This window comes from Xylaria bambusicola (assembly GCF_022495145.1).
Source record: "Xylaria bambusicola strain CBS 139988 unplaced genomic scaffold F5B22scaffold_72, whole genome shotgun sequence".
NCBI classification, from domain to species: domain Eukaryota; kingdom Fungi; phylum Ascomycota; class Sordariomycetes; order Xylariales; family Xylariaceae; genus Xylaria; species Xylaria bambusicola.
In genome coordinates, this window is record NW_025953625.1 from 155,087 (window position 1) to 176,631 (window position 21,545).

At 49.3% G+C, this 21,545-nt stretch overlaps 7 protein-coding genes across 7 annotated transcripts; all 7 read left to right on the forward strand.

Moving 5' to 3' along the window:
- Nucleotides 1–63: 63 nt before the first annotated feature.
- Nucleotides 64–1,338, forward strand: F5B22DRAFT_627642 (putative methyltransferase-domain-containing protein). The gene is made up of 2 exons (XM_047976337.1): nt 64–341; nt 408–1,338. The coding sequence occupies exons 1-2, from the start codon at nt 199–201 to the stop codon at nt 1,117–1,119; spliced, it is 855 nt and encodes a 284-aa protein (XP_047825753.1). The 5' UTR covers nt 64–198; the 3' UTR covers nt 1,120–1,338.
- Nucleotides 1,339–1,609: 271 nt separating this feature from the next.
- Nucleotides 1,610–5,344, forward strand: F5B22DRAFT_651673 (PXA domain-containing protein; the record flags this gene model as incomplete). The annotated part of the gene is made up of 2 exons (XM_047979503.1): nt 1,610–5,226; nt 5,284–5,344. The coding sequence occupies 2 exons, from the start codon at nt 1,610–1,612 to the stop codon at nt 5,342–5,344; spliced, it is 3,678 nt and encodes a 1,225-aa protein (XP_047825754.1).
- Nucleotides 5,345–7,318: 1,974 nt separating this feature from the next.
- Nucleotides 7,319–9,616, forward strand: F5B22DRAFT_522742 (uncharacterized protein). The gene is made up of 8 exons (XM_047972642.1): nt 7,319–7,542; nt 7,641–7,769; nt 7,833–7,838; nt 7,920–8,077; nt 8,451–8,527; nt 8,587–8,683; nt 8,736–9,130; nt 9,182–9,616. Coding segments are annotated over exons 1-8 (921 nt in total). The 5' UTR covers nt 7,319–7,484; the 3' UTR covers nt 9,183–9,616.
- F5B22DRAFT_522886 (glutathione S-transferase) lies at nt 9,617–11,592 on the forward strand. The gene is made up of 3 exons (XM_047972643.1): nt 9,617–10,344; nt 10,482–10,629; nt 10,765–11,592. Exons 1-3 carry the CDS (start codon nt 10,050–10,052, stop codon nt 11,363–11,365), a joined length of 1,044 nt encoding a protein of 347 aa, XP_047825756.1. The 5' UTR covers nt 9,617–10,049; the 3' UTR covers nt 11,366–11,592.
- Nucleotides 11,593–11,605: 13 nt separating this feature from the next.
- On the forward strand, nt 11,606–14,304 carry F5B22DRAFT_627665 (glycoside hydrolase superfamily). Its single transcript, XM_047976338.1, has 2 exons — nt 11,606–13,220; nt 13,303–14,304. Exons 1-2 carry the CDS (start codon nt 12,191–12,193, stop codon nt 14,073–14,075), a joined length of 1,803 nt encoding a protein of 600 aa, XP_047825757.1. The 5' UTR covers nt 11,606–12,190; the 3' UTR covers nt 14,076–14,304.
- Nucleotides 14,305–14,505: 201 nt separating this feature from the next.
- Nucleotides 14,506–15,086, forward strand: F5B22DRAFT_651677 (uncharacterized protein; the record flags this gene model as incomplete). Its single annotated transcript, XM_047979504.1, has 2 exons — nt 14,506–14,728; nt 15,034–15,086. 2 exons carry the CDS (start codon nt 14,506–14,508, stop codon nt 15,084–15,086), a joined length of 276 nt encoding a protein of 91 aa, XP_047825758.1.
- Nucleotides 15,087–17,618: 2,532 nt separating this feature from the next.
- F5B22DRAFT_627671 (mitochondrial putative 4-hydroxy-2-oxoglutarate aldolase) lies at nt 17,619–19,517 on the forward strand. The gene is made up of 2 exons (XM_047976339.1): nt 17,619–18,087; nt 18,147–19,517. The coding sequence occupies exons 1-2, from the start codon at nt 17,988–17,990 to the stop codon at nt 19,136–19,138; spliced, it is 1,092 nt and encodes a 363-aa protein (XP_047825759.1). The 5' UTR covers nt 17,619–17,987; the 3' UTR covers nt 19,139–19,517.
- Nucleotides 19,518–21,545: the final 2,028 nt, after the last annotated feature.

The window sequence follows — 21,545 nt, forward strand, 5'->3', positions numbered from 1 at the left end:
TACGTGCGGGCTTACTTAGGTACGTTAAGGTGCTGCCCCACTGGGCAGGCAGTCGGTATCAATCGAACAAGGCTTCGAATTTTCCAACCACAGCTATTTGCGAAAGCATCAATTGGTCGGCAGCATACTTCACATTCCGCCTTTATTTCCTTGTCGCTTAGCCATTCAGGAGTCAGAATCCTACCGAACCGAGACGGAATGACTGAACTCGTTAACAAGAAACAAAAGCGAGCTGACTATCGCCAAGCTCAAAAAGAAAATGGGATCTCTGAGCTGCCTAGGAAAAAGTTCTACCGCCAAAGAGCGCACGCCAATGTCTTCTCAGACCATAACTTAGAATAGTACGTGGCGCGTACACCATCAACGACGGCCATTGCTGTAGGAACTTGCCACTAATATACAGATAGTCCGAAAACCCCCGATCACATGGATTGGTCCACCTATTTCCCTGCCTTCGCTACCACGACCGATTCTCTCACTACATCTCAGCCCGCCGAGACCAGCCTAGTGAACGCGGCTGATATATACCCCAGAAAACTGAGTAAAGAGGTCGAAGTAGTTGATATAGGCTGTGGATTCGGAGGGCTGCTCGTGGCATTAGCGCCCGTATTACCAGATACACTCCTCTTGGGTATGGAAATTCGTAGTTCGGTTGCCGAGTATGTCCAGCACCGCATTGCTGCACTGCGTACCCAGAACCCAGACACGAACCTCTATCAGAATATTGGCTGTCTACGGGCGAATACTATGAAGTTTCTGCCCAACTTCTTCCGAAAGGGCCAGCTTACCAAGGCATTCATATGTTTTCCCGATCCTCACTTTAAACATCGCAAACACAAAGCTCGGATCGTATCTACAACGCTTAACTCGGAATATGCATACGCGCTGCGACCTGGCGGCATCATATATACCATCACCGATGTTGAGGACCTACACTATTGGATGGTGCGACACCTGGAAGCGCACCCGTCTTTTCAGAGAATATCGGAAGAGGAGCAAGAGGCGGACCCTTGCGTTGAGATTATGAGGACCACGACTGAAGAGAGCAAGAAGGTCGAGCGAAATAAAGGGCAGAAGTTTGTTGCACTTTTCAGACGTTTAGAAGACCCCCCTTGGTAATGAACGGGATTTGACTGAAATAACAGCTTATATTCACTTTTTATAGTAGCTTTAACAGTGGCTGTACCTATCGACTATGAACTCAGCAGCTCGCTACTTGACTACACTGGCAAGAAAAGGAAATGAAATGTATAATATAACAGCATAGAGTACCTAGAGCACTTTTAAAGCAATCATGAGATACCTCCGGTAGATAGGTACTGCGCCCCATCTCTACACACCAATGATAAATTTCAGATGTACTATATATGTACCTAGGTCGGGACCTGGGTAGTGGCACGTGGGGCATTCATGTACAGTACTATGTGCCATCTCTCCAGCTGTACATGTCGATGGTAAGTACCTTTGTACCGCTGAAACTCGAACCCACCATTGACGTTTACGATAGGTGCTCTTTTGATACACTTCCACACTTCAACCTGTGCACAAGATTCCTGTGGTCCCTCTCGAGCGCGAATGATGACGCAACAAACACTGCAGTTTGAAGATTATGAAAGCCCTTAACGGGAGAGATGTCGCTATTGCCGGCGTCGTTTGTTTCATAGCATGGGGCTACGCTGTAGCCTGGTTTCCCAGCATCCGATGGGTCGGCCATGCTTTTGTCGCCGGGCTTGTCGTCGCCCTCGCTGGCATCCTGCTGCTTATACTCGGAACATCCCGTGGCTCCGTTTATAACCAGCGACATAAGTCATCGCGACCTAACGGCGTTACTTTCGCGGCCCCTGGAGTTTGGCGCAAGGAGATCATCTCGCTAAAAGCTCGACAAACCTACATTAAAGCGCCCCTCTATGCAGAATCTCCTGCCCTGTCGCGTGCTTTGGACGATTTGCTCGAGTTAATTATCCGGGATTTTGTGACGTCGTGGTATTCGAACATCAGCAAGAACCCGGTCTTTGCCAACGCCGTAGATAAGGCCATACGACGTGTCCTCGTCGCAATCCAAGCACGTTTGTTCGATGTCGATCTAGTCGAGGTTATCACTAGTCGAGTAGTTCCGATTTTTACAGCCCATTTCCGAGATGCCTACGATGCTGAGAGAGCAGTGCGCGGCCGAAAGCTGAATCTTGACGTTACGGAATCGGAAGAGTTGGATTTAGCTATTGCTTCCAAGTACAATGATGGGAAGATACACTCCGCTGTGTCTTTGGCGTACTCAGACACGAAACTCGTGCAACAAGACTATTTGCGACAAATGGTGGTAGGGATATTGCCGAAAGTGCTTCCTAAACGACTACTTGAAAGCCGTGCCGTGTCTAGTATTGTGCGGGAGATCGTCTCCTGCGCTGTACTGTTTCCAGTCGTGCAGCTCCTCTCGGAACCAGATACGTGGAATCAATTGATGGAAAATTACGGTCGTTCCATGCTACAAGATCGTTCCACCGTCCGCAAACTGCGGGCTGCTCTAGACGCTCACGCTGTTCCGGCGCCAAGTTCTTCCAAATCAATTGCTTTCCCACGATTAGCCCCCGGAGATGGCGAGCGTCGCTTCGAGAGGTTTATTCGGACTATCCGCAAGATGACTAATCTATCCGATGCGCGACGATTCCGCAGCGAAGTAGCAAGTCAGTTAAAGAAGGACGCCCAGCAGCAGGGACACGATCAAGTATATCTGCGGCGCCTAGAAATGGGCAAGAGGCTTCTCGACCAAAGAGTACAGCAATTAGCTGCAAGTAGCGATAGACGACCGGTGCCGCTGTCGAGCCATACCATAACTAGTTCAGGAACTTCCCGACTAGAACATGCATCGCTAGTAGAAATTTTACGAGATATATCTGGGCTTTCTTATTTTATGGAGTATATGGACAGACAAAACCTTATGCCACTCGTCCAATTCTGGCTAGTGGTAGACGGCTTTCGAAACCCCCTCGAGGATGATGCAGCCGAAGATGATGCGTTGCCTTCAAATCTCGCCCCTTGGACAGATTCAGACCGGGTTGATCTCGCGCAGATTGACCAGGCGTATCTCTCACGCCCAGAATTGAAAATTTCTCCAAATGCGCGACAGCCGATCCGTGAATTTCTTGATGCTGGAAAATCAGCCACTCCAGAACAATACTATAGGGCCCGTCGGGCCGTGTTAAAAATCCAGAGCTCAGTGCTTGAGAGCATGCAGTCTAGACATCTCCAGGCTTTCAAGAAGTCGGATTTATTCTACAAGGCGTTAGCTTCAGAAGAAGCGGCTAAGACCAGTACATTGCCTCGGCAACAGGCGCAGGCAGGGCCTTCGACAAGTCCGCAGCTTCAGAGAAGCTCTCACTCGTTCACTCCGAAGCCGAGTTTGGTAGCACGCCTTAACCCGAAGCTGAGTGTGCCCAGTAGTCATCTTAAAAGAGGCCTGTCGGCTTCAGACTTGAAGAATGTTAGCACTAATGGCGCTCTGAGTCCCGAGCCACAGTCTGGGCATCGAAGATCCATGGATGAGAACGCTAGTTCACCTCTATTTGATGACGATGATTTGGAGAATGACACTTTGGGAGACTCGGTGCAAAGTCTCGATCAGGAACCCTCTAAGACTGTGCCAGATACCCAGGTTGTCCAAGCAATGGAGGCGGCCCTGATCGATATTATGGAAGATGAACGTCCTCGAACAGCCGAAGACTTGCGCCAATCGTTATTTAGCGCTGATGATGGTGCTTCCAGCTTGTTCTCTGGCCAAGATAACGAGTCCATTGATGTTCAACGGCCACTTGCCTCTGGTAAAGAGGTTGAGAAACCTAGCCTGGCTTCGCTTGGTCTAGTTAGCGCGGCGTCCAGAATTGGAGTTTTCATGGACGATGATCTCTTTAATGACGAGGAGAAGCTTCTTTCCGACGAGCAAGATGAGATTGATGCAGAACAGCATACCGACGTCGAAGACGAAGTACATGAAGCCGCGCCTGGTGATCTGGGTCTGGCCGAGGCTATCACTATCTTGACCAATGATATTGATCGGCTTATTGCTCAAGACGCTGTTCTTGAGTCACTAATGAAGAAAGCAGAGCTGACCAACAACACAGCAGAACTGCGTATCTTACGGAAATCGAAGGCCAGCCTTCAGAGAGAACTAAGACGTAAGGAATTGCAAAGGCAGCAATATGTCATACAAGAAAGCGATAATAGTCTTTACGGGCGTGCTTCTATCAAAATCAAGTCAATACAAGTTGGCCGTGATGATGATGGGAAGGAATTTGCGGTCTATGTCATTGAAGTTCAGCGGAATGCTGGAGAAAAAATGCCGGCAGCTACCTGGATTGTCACAAGGCGATACAGCGAGTTTCACGAACTTCATCAGAACCTACGACATAGATATCCATCCGTGCGAAATCTAGACTTTCCCCGACGAAGGATGGTGATGAAACTGCAGAGCGAATTTTTACGGAAGAGGCGAGAGGCCTTGGAGAAATACTTGCAAGAACTTCTCCGCCTACCCGATGTATGTCGCAGCAGGGATTTAAGAGCCTTTTTATCCCAGAGCGTAATCCATCAGGGAGAGGATTTGATGAGTCGCGAAGATAAGAAAGACATGATGACACGCCTTTATGACTCGGTAGCCGACGGAATGGAAGATATCCTTGGCAATATCCCTGTGCTTGACCAGCTCTCTCTCGCCGGTCAGAACTTGATTGCAGCAGCTACTAGCCAGATGAGCACAATGCCTCTTAGCATCAACGAAGACGGCGCAACAACCGCGGAAGCAGAGGCCGAGTTGAATGCGTTCGAAAACAAAGAACTCGAGCCTTTTATCAAGCCCATCTGCGACATATTCCTGGAAATATTCGGTCTCAATCGAGGGAACAACTGGCTCCGCGGTCGGGCAGTTGTTGTTGTATTGCATCAAATGCTAGGTGGTACCATTGAACGCAAAGTACGCGATAACTTCAACATGCTAATGCAGGAAGACGCTCTGCTCAAGTATATTGGGCTCCTCCGAGACAGCATGTGGCCACAAGGGCAGCTCAACCGGAACCGGATACCGCGTACGTCTTCGGAGAAGGCAAATACTCGTAGAGAAGCAAGCCTGATGCTCGCCACGTTAGTCCCAGACCTCGCGGGCAACGTGGTAGGACGCGCCAACGCTCAAGCTGCTAGTCGCCGGATTTTTGCCACGCTTAACAACCCAAGACTCAAGTAAGCAGAGACATCTTCCCAGTTACTTTCGGTAGGGTATGCTGACGTTTATACTAGCTCACACTTGGTCTTTACCATCATGGACGAAATAGTTGATATTATTTTTGCGGAGCCTTGATTCTAACTTGCGTTGCACCCTTAGGCCTTACACACAGCGTTTTCGTTGCCCCTTTCACAATGATTGATCGTAATTGCATAGCATGGCGTTTCTTGCTTCTAAGATTTCAGGCGGATGGGATACCTACTTTTAAGCCCCCTTGCATTGGTGGCGTTACGGTAACACAGGCACTAGGAAAGCGATGCAGATTCATCGACACAACCTTTGTAATGTAAAATGTCTACAGGGGCTAGCACTAGCAAATGCATGAATATCTTCATAGCTTTAAGGATATTTGAAAGGAAATTCCTTACCACAGAGGCGCAAATGCTCCTCTGACATGAAATAAAGCAGTAACCAATGGCTCTGGGAAGTGGCATCCTAAGGGGCTAACTCGGTGGCCGAGATTCAGGGGAGAGAGAGTCGTGATGCTCCGTATACTTGCATACCCAATATTGGGTCGTTTCAGTGGACCTCGGGAGCTTGATGTTGTTTCGCTACCTGTGCTAGACTCTTAGGTAGTCGTTTCAGGAAGATTGGCCGCCGACATGCGGATCCGAAAGAGTAGGGTCGTGCTAATAATGGAGCTAGGTATCATGACGTTGTCGAATGCTTCTCGAACTTCTAAGCTAAGGGTTAGAGTTTTTTTTTGTATAAGTAGTTTTTTTCTTTCTTTCTTTGCACACGCTTACATGTATTGTAGGCATCTCACTCGCTTGGATCCCGTCTTTCTTCTTCGTCTTGAACTACTTCGTAGGTAGAACACTCTCGACAACTCCATCTACATCCTTAGGCACTTAATAGTGGTAGATATTGGGTACCTTTTTTGGCGTGTTTGAGCCTCCTATGTTTATGGTGTACATGCTCTACTTACCCATATACTTTAGGCTTGCTCTACTTCTACACTCGCCTTATAGAAGTACTAGAACTTCATCACCTAGAAACTTGGATATCATGACCTTGACGAGAGTCTTCTAGGTATTTGGATATGCAGAAAGCTGTTGCTCCACATAGGTATCTGCTTTAAGTATGTAGTAGATAGAGCTACTACTATTCATAAAAAATACAAAGTACCTACTTTCAAAGAAATACTACCTACCTAGCTCGCTAGGTAGCCTACCACAGCACACTACAGTAGTGGACATCCAGTTACCTAGGCAGGTACAGCTCCACTTGCCTGCTGTAGGTACATTACTTAGGTGCCGGCACTGTAGTGGAGATAAAGCTAGGTAGGTGCGTGAGTACCTTCGTAGGTACTCGGGTACAGTAGGTACCTAGTACATACTGGAGACCACGCCACCACACCATCTTCACGCTGTGATTTGCTCTCCGGCCTTCCACCTCCACAGACAACATCTTCAGCTACCCGTCTTCGTTAAGTACATGTAGCTTAAGTAGCATTAGGTTGTCTTTGTTTTCAATCGAATCACGCGCTGCCCTCTCGGGATCTCGACGACTCCCCCCTCCCCCAAGAGTCACCATCGAGAAAACTCGGGATCGATCTTGTTCTCACACTTCTGTGTCGTCAATCAATTACCTAGTCGTTATCAATCTCGACATCCCCAATTTCCGACCTCTGAATTGGGTGGGTACACAACCCGAGAAGCTTTTTCCACTGCCGCCTATCAACTTCAGTCGAACCCGAGCTGAAGCTCCAAAGCACCCGGGCACCAGAGCACCACCCAAGGCAGGCTGAGAGTAACCCCAACTCTCCAGTCCCCAAGTCCCAAGTCCCAAGTCTCAAGGCCCAAGGCCCAAGTCTCGATTGTCGCTTGCCGATACATGTATGCATTGAGCGCGGCCATTTAACCATCTGCCTCTGTCGCATCGCAACGAACTTTTCCTTCTCTTCTCCTTCCCCTCATTTCATTCCTCCACTGCCCGTGCGAGCTATCACTTGATGCGATTCTGTTATTTTCAGCGGACGACGCATTGATTGAAAGCATTCAACTCGGGCAAGAGTTTTATTCCTTTGTGAGAACCTTAACATAACTAACCAGGTCATTGGGTGCCTTGGACCGTAATCGCTGCCATCTTGTCTCCTCATTCAAAGACTGCGTACAGCTCCGTCGCTCACCGACCTTGGTCCCCTCATTCCGGTTCCCCCTTCAACTAGTATCCCGGGCTTGTTTGGATTGCAGGTATTTCTTCAATTGTCATCATGGCGTCTACTGAGGTTTCTGCCACGAGGCTGTACCTTGGTAATCTGCCCAAAGGTGGTGAGTGTCGCTGTTTTTGCTAGAATCGCGAATCCTATCGTTTTGGTTACACGTTCGCTACCTCCCCGTACTGTTCATGTGCTAAGCCGCCCTTGTAGCTACGAAGCAGGATGTTGAATCGCATTTCGCTACCCACGGCACTGGCAAAATAACCGAGATCAAGCTTATGAACGGTTTCGGCTTCATCGAGTATGAGGATGCCATGGATGCGCGAGACGTGGTTCCAGGTATGTTCATCATCTCCCATTCATACAAGAAGCTCATGGGCTAATTTCTGATGCGCGCGACAGCTTTCCGTACGTCATGGACCATTCCTGGCCATCGCCTTCCCTGATAACGATCACCCTCCGTTGTGTCCTGGCTAATATGGCGACAAGATGGATCGGACTTTATGGGCGAACGCTTGACCGTCCAGTTCGCTCGCGGCTCCCGCCAGCGCGAAGGATTTGGTGCTCATGAGCGTAGTGCCCCGCGACCGCGCCGAACTCCCTATCGCATGCAGATCACCGGACTCCCCAATGATACCAGCTGGCAGGTCTGTTCAATTCCCGTTTTCCATTGCCATCCTGGATTCTGGCGTTCCCATATGTTTCCTCTTTCGGCGTAACGGGATGTAGCGTGCATCGTGCTATTGCTGGTGACATTCGTAAGGATGGCGACCGTCAAACTCCTGGTTCCTGTGTACGACATCTTGATATCTAAAGTTTTGAATTCAATTCCTGGAGGGGTCCCAAGAGCTGGATGAAAGACTTTGAGATGTTTCCCTGTCGGACTGTGCACCGGGTGTCTGGATTGGTTTAAATCGACCCGCATTGCTGGTTCTGCTTCTGGATACACAAACAATCTGGCCTCCTCCGCAACTCACTTGCCACGCCTTGGACTTCCACTTACATGGACTCTGGATATAGGACCTCAAAGACTTTGCTCGACAATCGAGCCTCGACGTTGTCTACTCGGAAACAGGTCGTGATGCTAACGGTCGAGGGTTCGTGCTCCCATGAAATGAATGCCTAAATTCCGCGAAACTGACGAGTTCATATACAGCTTTGTTGAATTTGAAACTGCAGCTGACCTGAAGACTGCCGTTGAAAAGCTTGACAACCGCGAGTTCAAGGGACAACGCGTTAACTGCGTTGCTGATGTAGGCTCTCATGCAAGCGCAGCACACTAAACTCTGCTGACGTTTTCGTCAGACGCAACCAGACTTCCCTCGTGGAGACCGCCGTTCTCGTTCACCCAAAGGCCGACGACCATACGGAGTGCCACCCGATGGCTACGACCGTCGACCTCCACCGCGTGGCTACAGTCCCCGAGGCTACCGCGACGATTATCGCGATAGAAGCCCTCGCCGCGACTACTATGACGACCGCCGTTATAGATCGCCCCCGCGTCGCGGTCCAGTAGACGAGTACGGCCCTCCGCCTCGAGGGCGTTACGAAGATCCCTACCGACGGGAGTATCCGCCTCCCGATCCGTATGTTAACGGTCGCCCTTACGACCGCCCGCCTCGAGAGTTTCCACCACGAGAAGGTGGATATGGGCCGCGTGAAGGTTTTCCTCGCGAAGATTATCGGCGAGGAGGTTACTGGTAAACATATCTTATTCTACTTATATGAACGCACCCCCTTACGTTATCTAGATCCTCAACCGAGACCAGACGGGAACGAAGTAATGAGAGGGAGGAGGGAATGGAATCTGGGGCGATTGTCTCACGTCACAACCAAAAAGCAGTCTTTTCCGCAATGATAGGATATTTTGGCCGTCGGTAATAATGGAAAATGGAGTTCTTGACGATCAACATCCCAAGGAATATGGTGTAAGAATGGCAACTAGGAGTAATGTTATCGTTTGAAAAACAAAAACACCGGTTCCCCCATTTCCTCTGTGAGCAAACATTGCAGCTAGTTTATCTATATTTGTCCGATTGCTAGAAATGGCTATTTAAGTCGTCTCCCTGCCGTTTCATGGTGGTCTGAGATGCGTAGGTAATCGAGGCGGCTCCCAGGCGGCTCTCAGACGCAGCCCTGATCTGGTGTATGTCATAGACAAGCTCCGATCCCTCTATTCAAGTCAAAGCCAGCTCCACGAGCTTTGCCCCGACGCGGCAAGCTGCACGCTCGTCAAGTGGGCCTGTTCAGTACTACAACTGCAACGGGCAAAAAGCGTCATGCTTTTTACCTACCTACCTACCCGCGAGCGGGTTTCTAGCCGCAATTATCAATTCCAGCAGAGGAGCTCGGACTTAGCAAAAGACACGCATGCATGTATGCATGCACTTGCTTCTTCTGTATTAATAATGTCGAAACTGGGCTCCACCCTGACCAAGCATCCCACACGCAGTCAATTACCAGTTGGTTGAGGCGCGCCATCACGTATATAATCGACAAATCATGCAACAGGCGGGTTAAAGCTGTTGTAATACTAACCCCGCCCTCGGCCTCCGCTGCTTACAAACAAAGAAGGAGGAGCTTTACCAAGCTTGCCTCGACTCTCTTCGATTGGATTTCATGTCTCTCCGTCGGCCTGCATTGAGTTCGCTGCGGCGTATAAGAAGCGTCACCACTCGCACCTCCTATGTTCATAGTACTACACGATGTTCATCCTTCAGCTATTTCAACAATACTAACCTCGCTCCTACATCATCACGTCCCCAAGCTCTCCCCGCGACCTTCGTCCCCAAAACTTCATATTCTACTTCGAATCAACAGTCATCTAATCCATCGACGCCATCAGAAGTGAAAGAAGAGATGTCTGAGCCAACAGGTCTTATTGCTAAGAGCGGCATCGAGCTGCTCACGTTCGGTACGTACAGTAGCCTGCCACCCTTTAACTAGGTCTTTTGTCTTCCATGTCAACATTGTCTTTTGACAATACATGAGAGTATTAAGCCGCATAGGGACATATTATTATGTGTGTTCACTTGGACTCACATTTCGCAGGCACACCCAATGGCTACAAGATCAGTATTCTCCTTGAGGAGCTCAAGGAGGCCTATGGCAAAGAATACACATGGCAATCCGTCAACATTATGAAGAACACCCAGAAAGAGCCTTGGTTCACCGCTGCCGGCGCAAATGGAAGGATACCGTATGTATCTTGACCCTCACATTCGTATTTTGCCCAGCTCTGCACTTCAATCTGTTGCCATATAGCGTCTAATCACTGGTGGCTTACGCCTAAACTATACCATGAGCGTTAGTATCTAACTGGAGGACTTATCAGGGCCATTGTCGACCATGACCGCGATGGATTTGCTGTATTTGAAGGCATGGCCATTCTAGGATACCTGACGCGCCGGTATGATCCGGAAAACAAATTCAGCTTCCCAGTCGACAGCAACGAGTATGACGAGGCCGAGACCTGGATGGCTTGGCAGCACGGTGGTTTAGGCCCAATGCAAGGCCAAGCCAACCACTTCCTACGTTTTGCCAAGGAGAAGATTCCGTACGGCATCCAGCGCTATATCGGCGAGTCAGAGCGTCTATACGGAATCCTCAACACGCGTCTTGCAGACCGCGACTACGTCGTTGGCGGCAAGTTCACTATCGCCGACATTAACCTCCTGGGTTGGGTCAATGCCACGATGCTCGCTGGCATTGACCTTGACGCACAGTTCCCTAATGTCGCGAAGTGGCTCGAGCGTTGCCTTGCCCGTCCCGGTGTGCAGAAGGGCTTTGCTATTCCGAACGAGTCGTCTTTCAGCAATGCCGCGGTCAAGAAGGCCATTGCGACTGATCCCGAGAAGAAGAAGCAGTCTGAGGAAACGGCAGCTTTGATCAAGGATGCTAAGGAGAAGTACGGCTACAAGTACTCTTCGCCCTAAATTTGAGCGCAGACTCAAGTATGGTTGAGTACTACGAGGCAACAGTCATGTAGTTTTATAATATCGAAGGATCTTGAGTCGTTTGACTCGTATGATTCCCCAGGGGTCCATGATATATGTATAATAGCATAAAGGCCTGCATAGTTCATGAGGAACGAGAAACCCTATTAATAGCCAAGAATTGAATCACAACCACTTCCTATCTACACACAGCAGGTCCACAGCATCTATTTAGGACTGCCTCGTGAATCCGTAAATAATTGACTTAATAGATTGGCCAATTGGCCCCGGGTCGAGACGTGTCTGCTGGGTTTATAAATGCGCTCCAGTGGGATGGCATCGCCAAGTTTGGCATTTACCGGTTTACTGGGGAATCGCGCCGTGCCGTCGGTACGATTCTTCTCCGGCACTCCAATTATTTCCCCGCAGTCCTTCTCCGCTCCTAATCATTCATTTTACATGAGCATAGGTTTGAACGATAATGCTATAGCGCTGTCATCGACTTGGGTGAAAAGGTACGATCGAGATCTTGACCCCAGCTCACGTCGGTGGGAATTGCTATTTCCCCGCCTCATCATGGTTAGGAAGAATCAAGGCCGCTCTGAATGGGTCTTGGGGAGGAAATTACGCGAAGTATAACTGGGCTATTTATTGCAGGTCATAGGGATATGTAGAACACTGCTCTCCCCGTTTTCTTTCGTCCCTGCTCTTCTATGAGAATGTGAGCCGAGAAAAGTTGACAGATAATGATATAATTGCTATTGAGCAGCTCAGCTAGTAGAAATTCCTGCTTCACAAGATCAGTAGGCACGAGCTTTGCTTACTATGGCGATCTCAAGAAGCTTCCTCGTTACGGCAGTGGCGGGAATGGTCGCCGCTCAGAACAAGACCACAGTCTCAATATCTGTGCCCTTGAACCTGAGCACGCGGGCCTTGGTACCAGATGTGTATGGATATTCGATCGAGCCAGTGTGGCTAGATTCCTATATCAACACCTCGCTAGCAAGCACACTACTAGGCCACATCGTAAACGTCGCTGGCAAGGCGCCGCCGATCCGCATCGGCGGCAATACAGCAGATCAGACTTACCTATACCCATCCTCGCCACTACCGCTAACAAGAAACGACTCGGCAGCGATTCCAGACGCGGCGACCGCCACGCGATTCAATATCACGCCTCGCTGGTTCGACACCTGGGCAACATACTTCCCGCCGGGCACGGAACTCATCTACACGCTGAACCTCAGGGACAACTCCTCAAACTGGGCCAATGCTGTAGCACAAGCCGCAGCCGCACGCGCGGCGCTCGGAGATTCCCTCGTAGCCTTCGAGCTCGGCAACGAGATCGACCACTTCATCAACAAGGGATGGCGAGATGCCTCATGGGGTGTCAAGGAATACATAGAGCAATTCCGGAACCTGACGGGCCAGATCACGGGGAGCGAATGGTATCAATCTCTCGGCAACAACAACGTTCCAAGTTTCCAAGCCGCCGTGTTCGCCGACCCGCCCTTGGTCCCGGACCAGCACGACGAGATCGACGACTTCAGCATCGCGAACCTGACCGCGGCGGGCATTGCCTCGCGACCACAGGAGAAGAAAATCATATCGAGCTACGCGACTCACTTGTACCCGCAGTCGACCTGCGACACCGCGCGCTGGTATCGCATGCGTCTCGACCTACTCTCGGACCACGCCGTGCTATGGAAGAACGTCAGTCAGTACATTCCGCAGGTACATGCTGCGGACGAAGCGGGCGCACCACTAGTTATGGGCGAGACCAATTCGGCGTCTTGCTCCGGGAAATCGGGGATCAGCGATACATTTGGGGCCGCGCTTTGGGGGGTTGATTATGGTGAGTCGATATTCGCATCCACCACGAGTCTTTATTCTGCCTCCCTTTTTCCTTTTTCTTTTCTGACGTGTTGCGGTGATAGTGCTCACGGCCGCAAGTATCGGGTTCCGCAAGGTGTACTTCCACCTCGGCGCGCGGTCCGAGTACTCCTCCTTCACGCCGCTGCTGTACGAGCTGAAGAACGAGACGCTGGCGCCCGGCATTAGAGCCGGCTGGTACGCACATTACTTCCTCGCGAGAGTCGTTAGCCATAACTGCGAGAGGCGGGCGGAGTTCCGCATCGCGGCACTGCCGAGCGCGAACTCGAGTGAGTTGAGCGGATTCGCGGTCTATGACGGTGGTGTGCAACTCCGCAAACTCGTGCTGCTTGATATGGGTGTGTGGAACGGCACCGAGGGCCTCGCGAACCCGTCGACGCTGACTGCGACTGATGGGACCATGTTCAGCGAGGGCACACGGCCTGTTTCCTCATTCGAGGTTGCCACACCTTGGACTGAAGGCGACGAGGTCAAAGTGGTCAGGCTCACGGGGCCGGGGACGAATGCTAAGAGCAATGTTACTGTTGCCGGCACCGTATTCGATGATAGCACTGGAGATCCCGTTGTAGGTGGCGATGGCTCCGTACAGCTGGGTGATGAATACAGTGAGATCGCTCAGGTCGGGGCTAATGGGGTCCTGAGGCTTGATGTGCAGAGAGCTGAGGGTGTGTTATTGGAGAAGACTGTAGTTTGTGCTGATGAGGGCGACGATGACCGGAACAGCCCAACCCCAGGAACTTCTAAGACATCCCGGGCGGAGATGAATTGGTTCAATATCCTTGCGGCCCTTATCTGCATAGTTGAAATTCTAGCATGATAATTCACATATCTCGACATATCTTTATGTATTCGAGGTTAAGTTTGATTTGCAGTCATTTCCAGGCGCATCTCTTAGATCCTCTAATTACTTGGCCTAGACCCAGTGAGTATAACTACCAGGCACACATAATTCAAGTATAAAGATTGTAACGGGCCTTCACACCTAATTTGATTTATTAGCATGTATACGTTGTTATGTCTGCCTAATTCCAGAAATCGGTGGGTTGACGATGAGTTGAGCTAGAGAATCCATAAAAAGCGGCCAGTGGCGAAAAAGTCAAGTTACCACCTGGGTGGCCACCCAGCTGCTCCGCCACACGCCGCAACAAAACATCACCTATCTTCCCATTATCATCATATGAACAATCATCCAACAATAGACCATCTTCTGCAATTCAATCTCCCACCTCATCAGGTCGCCCTTCGTTATGCCTTTCCTCGCTTCCAACACGTCATCCTCATCTGACCCCAAAACCGACTCATCCATGTCGGGGCAGACGCAGACACAGACAGGGGATTCGAGTTCTACCGCCACAGGCGCTGGCGTAAACACCGGCGCGGGCACAACGCGCGAGAAAACGGAAGCCGAGATTGAAGCTGACCGCCTGTATGAAGAGGCCATCGAGGAGGAATATGCAAAGAGGGAAGGGGGTGCTTGATCAAAGCCCAGGATGACCACACCGGCTCCTCATACCCCGTCGAGTCAGATGATTACCCTCACATCATTACCCAATTTAGCTGTCAATCTTGAGGTTATTAGGTATTCATTTTGATCACAGTTTCGTCGGATGGGTGTCATTGTCGTTCTGCTAGAGAAGGGGCCCCGGATGGCGCCTTTTCTGCCTTATTTTCGCTATGCGTCAGTTCATCGTCTCAACATAATGAAGAAAAAAATAAATATTCCCCTCTTGCAATGCGCTCATAAGTTGTTTCCAAAGGGGATTAATACTGTGTAGTTGGTCAAGAACCTGACGTGATGTTGATGGCTCATAGTATCGGTGAGATTTAGCAGGGGTTAAGTATTATGAAGCAGGCCATCCTTCACCGGTCACTTGGGAGAATGACCTTTAGAGACATAATTTCTTAGTGCCCGTGTAAGCTTGATATTTATACTGGTCTCTACGAATGAGGGATTGAATCTGTCCCGGTGAAAGTACATACTCACTGCAAGATTCAAGCCATCCGATGCATCTGCCTCAGCTGACTTCACTTGACCATTTCAAGTAATATCCAGTACATTTTTTTCTCCTTAAATTAGGCCAGCTAACACCGGCCATTGAAATCCAAGTATAGCACCGTGGTCCTACAGCATAGGTAGCTCACAACTCTTACTATGAGGCCTTTTTAATCTAGTTGACAATGACAGGCATGTTAGCGAGCAACAAGAAAGCCACCTAGCTTGCGTCATATGCATATCGTGTAGAGTGGCTATAATGCAAGCCGACTTCGATGAGACCCTGTCAAGGTGAGACCTGCAGTGCGCTCGCTACATATGGGCTAGTACAGGTCGTGGGAACCCCATTAGAAAGATTCAATGACCACGAACGAGGATTATCCAGGACGAGATGCCACAGAAGGTCCTCCCAAGGCTCTGGAATTGATGAATACCTTTCGTACTAATTTGTAAGTAGTGTTTGTACAGTCAAAGGACCTGAGACTCACTTTCAACAGGCTAAGCATGATGGATTCAACAGTTTTCCTTGCCTTCGAGAGCCTCTTAAAGAACATCCTGCAGTAATTTCTCCTAGCTTTATCATCATGAACCGCACCTACACCTCTTGCACAAGACATTCGATTCCGTGGGGGTTGTCTCATCAAGAAGCTTACCGAGACACTATAGTAGCGCCATGATGGTCCAGATCCAAGTGGATGATGCACCAGCCTTGGAGATACGTCTTGGTATGATACTGCGATCGATGCTGCCGTGTCACATCCTCTCAGATATAGGTAGACCGATAGGGCGTGGAATTTGACCATCTGTCGGGGAAAGGAACAAGCCCCCTAGCCACAACCGACATACCTAGACCGTCGATAAGAAGAAGGCTGCTACTAGGATTACGTCTCTAATATCGACTAATATTGTTGACAAAGGGTCACCAAAAATGACTATCTCTCAGCTAATCTATAGTCAAAATCTTTTAGTAACTATAATTGATAGTCATCAAGCATATTAGTCGTTGATTGCCACTATACTCTAGCCGCTTATTGCATATTGTTATAGCTAAGATCGTCAACTGCCACTGTAACTTCAGCCCATCAGATGTTTCTCATAGAAACAGATTCAAACTGCCTCCCTAGAGGCCGGGAAATCTGTACGACATCACAGGCTTCGCGTGACGGCCCGGGACCTGCCGATGCATGTCACCTACTAGCGTCTGTGATAAGAATTACCAGGAACAACTGACCAAGCCTAGTGTTGTGCTTCAACTCTTGCCCATATTGTTAGGGAGCTGAGCCAATAGGCTTACCAATTCCTCATAGTCACATACCGCTCTTTCACGAGGCTACGTACTATATCAAAGTGTCACTTTGATGCCATGTTACTTGGGCTGTGGTGGGTATGGCCGGCCCAATCGTCGCTGTCCACGAAGTCGCAAGCCGTCATCATAACCTCATGCTTCCAGATCTCTTGCGGCTCCGCAAACTGGTGGAAATACCCCTTACCCTGAGCAGCACTCCGCGTAGTAGGGCTTATTGATCTGCAGAGCGGAACCCGGCTCGGGTATATTGACATGACTCCTTACTGATATCAATTTTTCTTGAGCATTGTAAAGCTTGCCTAAACAGCTAGTAAGGCAGAATGGGTGCAGAGTGAATTGGGCGTCTTGACCTAGCTTACTGCGTCCAATACTTGTGCGTTTGTGTGCTCCTTTGCGTCTCATACATATCAGTCAGCACATGATACCTGTGCTTGTGATGCCTATGCAGCAATGTTACCACACCAATGTGGTGAGGTGGTATGTCGAGGATCGACATATAAATTTACTTGGTTCAATCGTTCAGCTAGCTGTCTATTATAAACCCGAAGACCGAATTCATGGAATAGGTGCATGATCCTTCATGGGAATATCTGCCGCCTGCGCGCAAGTTACGTCAGGAGGCGCATGGATGGTAGCATGCAAAGTCCTGAAGGGATCTCCGCCCTATCGCGTTGAGCTTCTTCTTTGGTGGAAATTAATGTTGACATCGTGGTAATTTCAACAAGTGCATCGAAGCCCAAGCATATCTCTCCTGCAACTTTTACCTTGTGACTCTGAAATTTTTCCGTTGTCAGAGCCTGGGCTCTCGGCCCATCTGCCGTTTAGTGTGAGGTTTCAATCAATGACGGGCCGTTCCGATAATTCTTAATTCTTTCACTATCGGGCCTTGGGTTGGGCTAGCTCTCGTGATAATCTACCGCATAAACCACCTACAGAATATCACAAAAGTCCCAGCTTACGTGCCTGATGCGGCCTAACCATCCTTGCTTGCGTGATCTTTCGCATTGTTCTCCGACTCTGGTGCAGTCCAGACCGCTTTTGCCGCGGTTGCCTATACCTCGCCCGTGTCGTGAGGATTAGCTAATCATCGAGGCCATAACGAACGCCACTCAGAGTGAGCTGACAGGAATGTAGGGAAAGAAAAAGAAAAGAAAATATATATATCATATTTTACCCCTTAGTATAGTCGATTAGGAGGATGCTTACTCGGTGCCTTCCCATTTGAATCCCAACAGGTCACAGGTCACCCCCCTTCTCGACATTCTATGTACTAAAGATTCTCAAGTATAGGTTTTCAAGACCAATTCCTATCCACAGAGAAACAGAGACTGCTAGTACAGAGCCACATCTACTCAAGTTATCATCCTCACTCTTCCTCTGTATTGGTTATCTGATACCATACCACCAGCTATCCTTGTCCATTTCTCACGATGGCACCACATATCGAAGGATTATCATCCACTGGAAACTTCGCTAGCAATCTGGACAAGTTGTCCTTGAATTCGACTACGTCTACAAGGTTAGACAGAGGTAAGCTTAGATCAATGGTCTCGACTTTTATTCTCATGGCAATTCTCATTAAAATATAGTTCATACAAGAGGCCGCGTGAATGCTATTCGTTCCTTAGTCCCGGGAGTTTATGTGCCAACACTTTGTTTTTTCGACCCCAAGACGGAAGACATAGACACAGATTCCATTGCTAGTCATGCAGTACGACTAGCCCAGGCCGGTGTCACAGGTATTGCAACTCAAGGTTCGAATGGCGAAGCTGTTCACTTAACACATGCCGAACGCGAGCTAGTAACGGCAACGACTCGTTCCGCATTGGACCGTACCGGTTTCTCACATGTTCCGGTGATAGTTGGCTGCGGTGCCCAGAGCGTCCGTGAGACGGTCGAGCTCTGCTGTGAAGCGGCGGAAGCAGGGGGTGACTATGCGCTCCTATTAGCCCCGTCATACTACGCCACACTGTTCGCCCCGTCTTCGGAAACGGTTGTGAGGTATTTCAGAGAGGTGGCTGACGCCTCTCCCATCCCCATCATCATCTACAACTATCCAGGGGCTGTCAACGGGTTAGATCTCTCCTCTGATATAATCTTGACTTTGGCCCAGCACCCCAATATCGTCGGTGTCAAACTCACTTGTGGGAACACTGGCAAGCTGAACCGTATCGCCTCCGCTGTGAGAGAAGCTACGTTCACTCAGAAAGGGAATGATTCTGTCAATCCGGGTTTCTTGGTACTCGCGGGCTCCGCCGACTTTACGATCCAGTCTCTCATCGCTGGGGGTCACGGCATTCTCGCAGGACTGGCTAACATCGCACCAAAGGCATGTATCAAGACGTTCGAGCTATACAAGGAAGGTAAGATGGAAGAAGCACAAAAGATGCAGGAAGTCGTGTCACGAGGGGACTGGACGGCCATTCAAAACGGGGTTGTCGGCGTAAAGTCTGGGCTCCAGTCGTGGCTGGGATACGGCGGGTTCACCCGGAGCCCGCTTCCCAGACCAACAAGCGAAGAATCCAAGGCGTGGAAAGAGGGGTATCGAGAATTGATGACACTGGAGAAGACGTTGTTGTAACAGGGCTGCTGTGACCCGAGGGACTGGCAAGCCCCGGCCGGCTGCCACGTTCACTCGCTGGCATTTAATGGAGCGGACGAGCGTTCTCTCACCTTACGTCTTGGGGTCGCTAAGGCATCTATTGGTTGATATACTTTTGTTTCTTGCGCTACTGCGTCAGTTGATCATGCGATTGTCAGTCGGGCAGATGTACGGCATACACGCAGCATAGGAGTGAAGGGTGAGAGTCACGCAACATCTTTGCAGACTACTCGCCTAAGCTTGTTGTGATTTGGACTTCATCTGTATAGAAATCATGGTAGATTGAAGCGTGTCATGAATATGATTCTCCTATATCAGCCAGGTATTCCATCATCGTCTTAGTCACCGTTCACATCCCGCACTGTTGTCATTACCGTTGTGTGTAAGGCCTAAAGTTTATGTAAGGTCTGATAGCTCCAGATAGGGCATATGAGCAAGTTAGGTAACTGAGATCTTCCACCTTGATCTCAATGGTTGGTGCATGCTCCAACGTGGCGTTTGTGCAACCTCTTCTCCCTTGATTGCCACCCTATCTGTTCCGTCCACACGACCGGTCCGATCCAATCTTGGTTCTTTATCTCGTGTCACGAGATATTTTAGACAAAGGTACTACGCCAGTTCAGGAAGTTCAGAAGAGACTGAATGAAATAAAGCCGACAACTCGGGTTGATTAGTTAGCAGGCGGTACTACTATTACCGCCAATAAACAATCTCAATGCGCAGCATTCACTACCCTGCCCGATGTTTCGGAGCCTACTAATGTCGAATCAAACTTTTAATATTACTATTTAAGTAGTTACAATATTCTCCGTGAATCAATATCCGACTTATTGTTTACTCGGCTAGGCACATGACTCTGGCTGACTAGAATTCAAGCCAGATGTCTCAGGATCGAATCCTCAAATGCCGCGTGTAGGAAACCTCATCCCTGTAGACCGTTGCTGACAGGTCTGACAAAAAATCTGAGTGGTCGTCGTTATCTTGACCAAATCATTCTTCAAGACATCTCTATGAAGCATTGTCTTGCTTCATTTCCACAGCACCGTTGATACATCGCCCCTTATTAACAGGCAGTGACCAGTATTTTGTCTTTAGATATATGTCTGTACTTCAGATCTCTCAGCTATGTGTATCACTCTAGGACTACAAGAGCCCAGCTAACCGACAAACTATGGCTAGACGATGAAAAAATCTGTTCTCTGACATGGGATATGTTTGAAATGTCATCACTAACGGAAACGAACAAAAAAACTTTAAGTTGGGCATTTCGTGTATGGATTCTCGATAGTCAGGCAGTGGTAAGTATAGTCTTAGAACCGTGTCTCTGTGGCGAGGCAGCGATATACTTCAGAGAAAACAAAAAGGTCAGTAGTAACAGGTAACTTGTCGTAGAATTTCACGACATATCCTTGTTCTATCGCAGTAGACAATATGTTCAACTAAGATCGCTATAGACCAGATACCTCCTAAGTATCACAAATACAACGCTTTAATAATCAATAATTCAGGCGTGTGTCGAAAAAACTCAAGGTCTGTGCTCGTGAGAATATCTCCGGAGACAATGAGGCTCTCTTCAATGCATGTGTGTAAATAGAGAGCTGGGGATTCTGATTAATTAGGCAGGTAGTATCTATGAATACGAGGTATTTCGGCTTGCTGAGTTTTCAGGGCAAACAAGTCATCGTTGGACTATATCACTGCATACAAGATTCACAATGTGCCACCTTGCTGCGTTGTCTTTGGTCACCTGGATCCAATACAGATGAGGATGAGATGGGAAATCTGGGTCACCTCCGATCTCGCGCCGTGCTTGTATCTGGAGATGTTGGTTCGCGCTATCGTGAGCGAGTCCTGCTATCAAAAAAATCTGGCAACGTTAGTACAAAGTTGCCTGCTTTCACTTTGTCATTAGCAAGAGCATAGCATACCTTAGAGTGCAGAATCTGGACGCAGGGTTACACGGCGTGCCCCTTTCGTCAAGACACGCAGCAAACAGCAAGAGAAACGGCCTGTGCTGAGGGTCATCCCATCATGTACCCGGCTGCATATGGCACAGTGCTCTCCGGGAGGCGACAGCACATATCCCCGTATGTAAAGTCTACATGCATACATGCTTGGCTCCCTCGTGGTCCTGCAACCTAGTCCTCTTCTGCGGCTTGCCGAGCCCGAAGCACTCACTTCTGGCCGTGAAACGCCTACATTTGTAGTACTCGCGTGAAATCCATGCCGGAAACTCCAGTTTACTTCCGTAGCCATCGTCCGTTTTCGGTCGACTACCGACGTCTTTCAGCATTTTGGGTACGCATACGACCTGCAAGCGGCGCGTTGCGAGGATACGCCTGAGGGATGTTCGACAATTAGACCTTCGCCACAGAGCACAGGACTG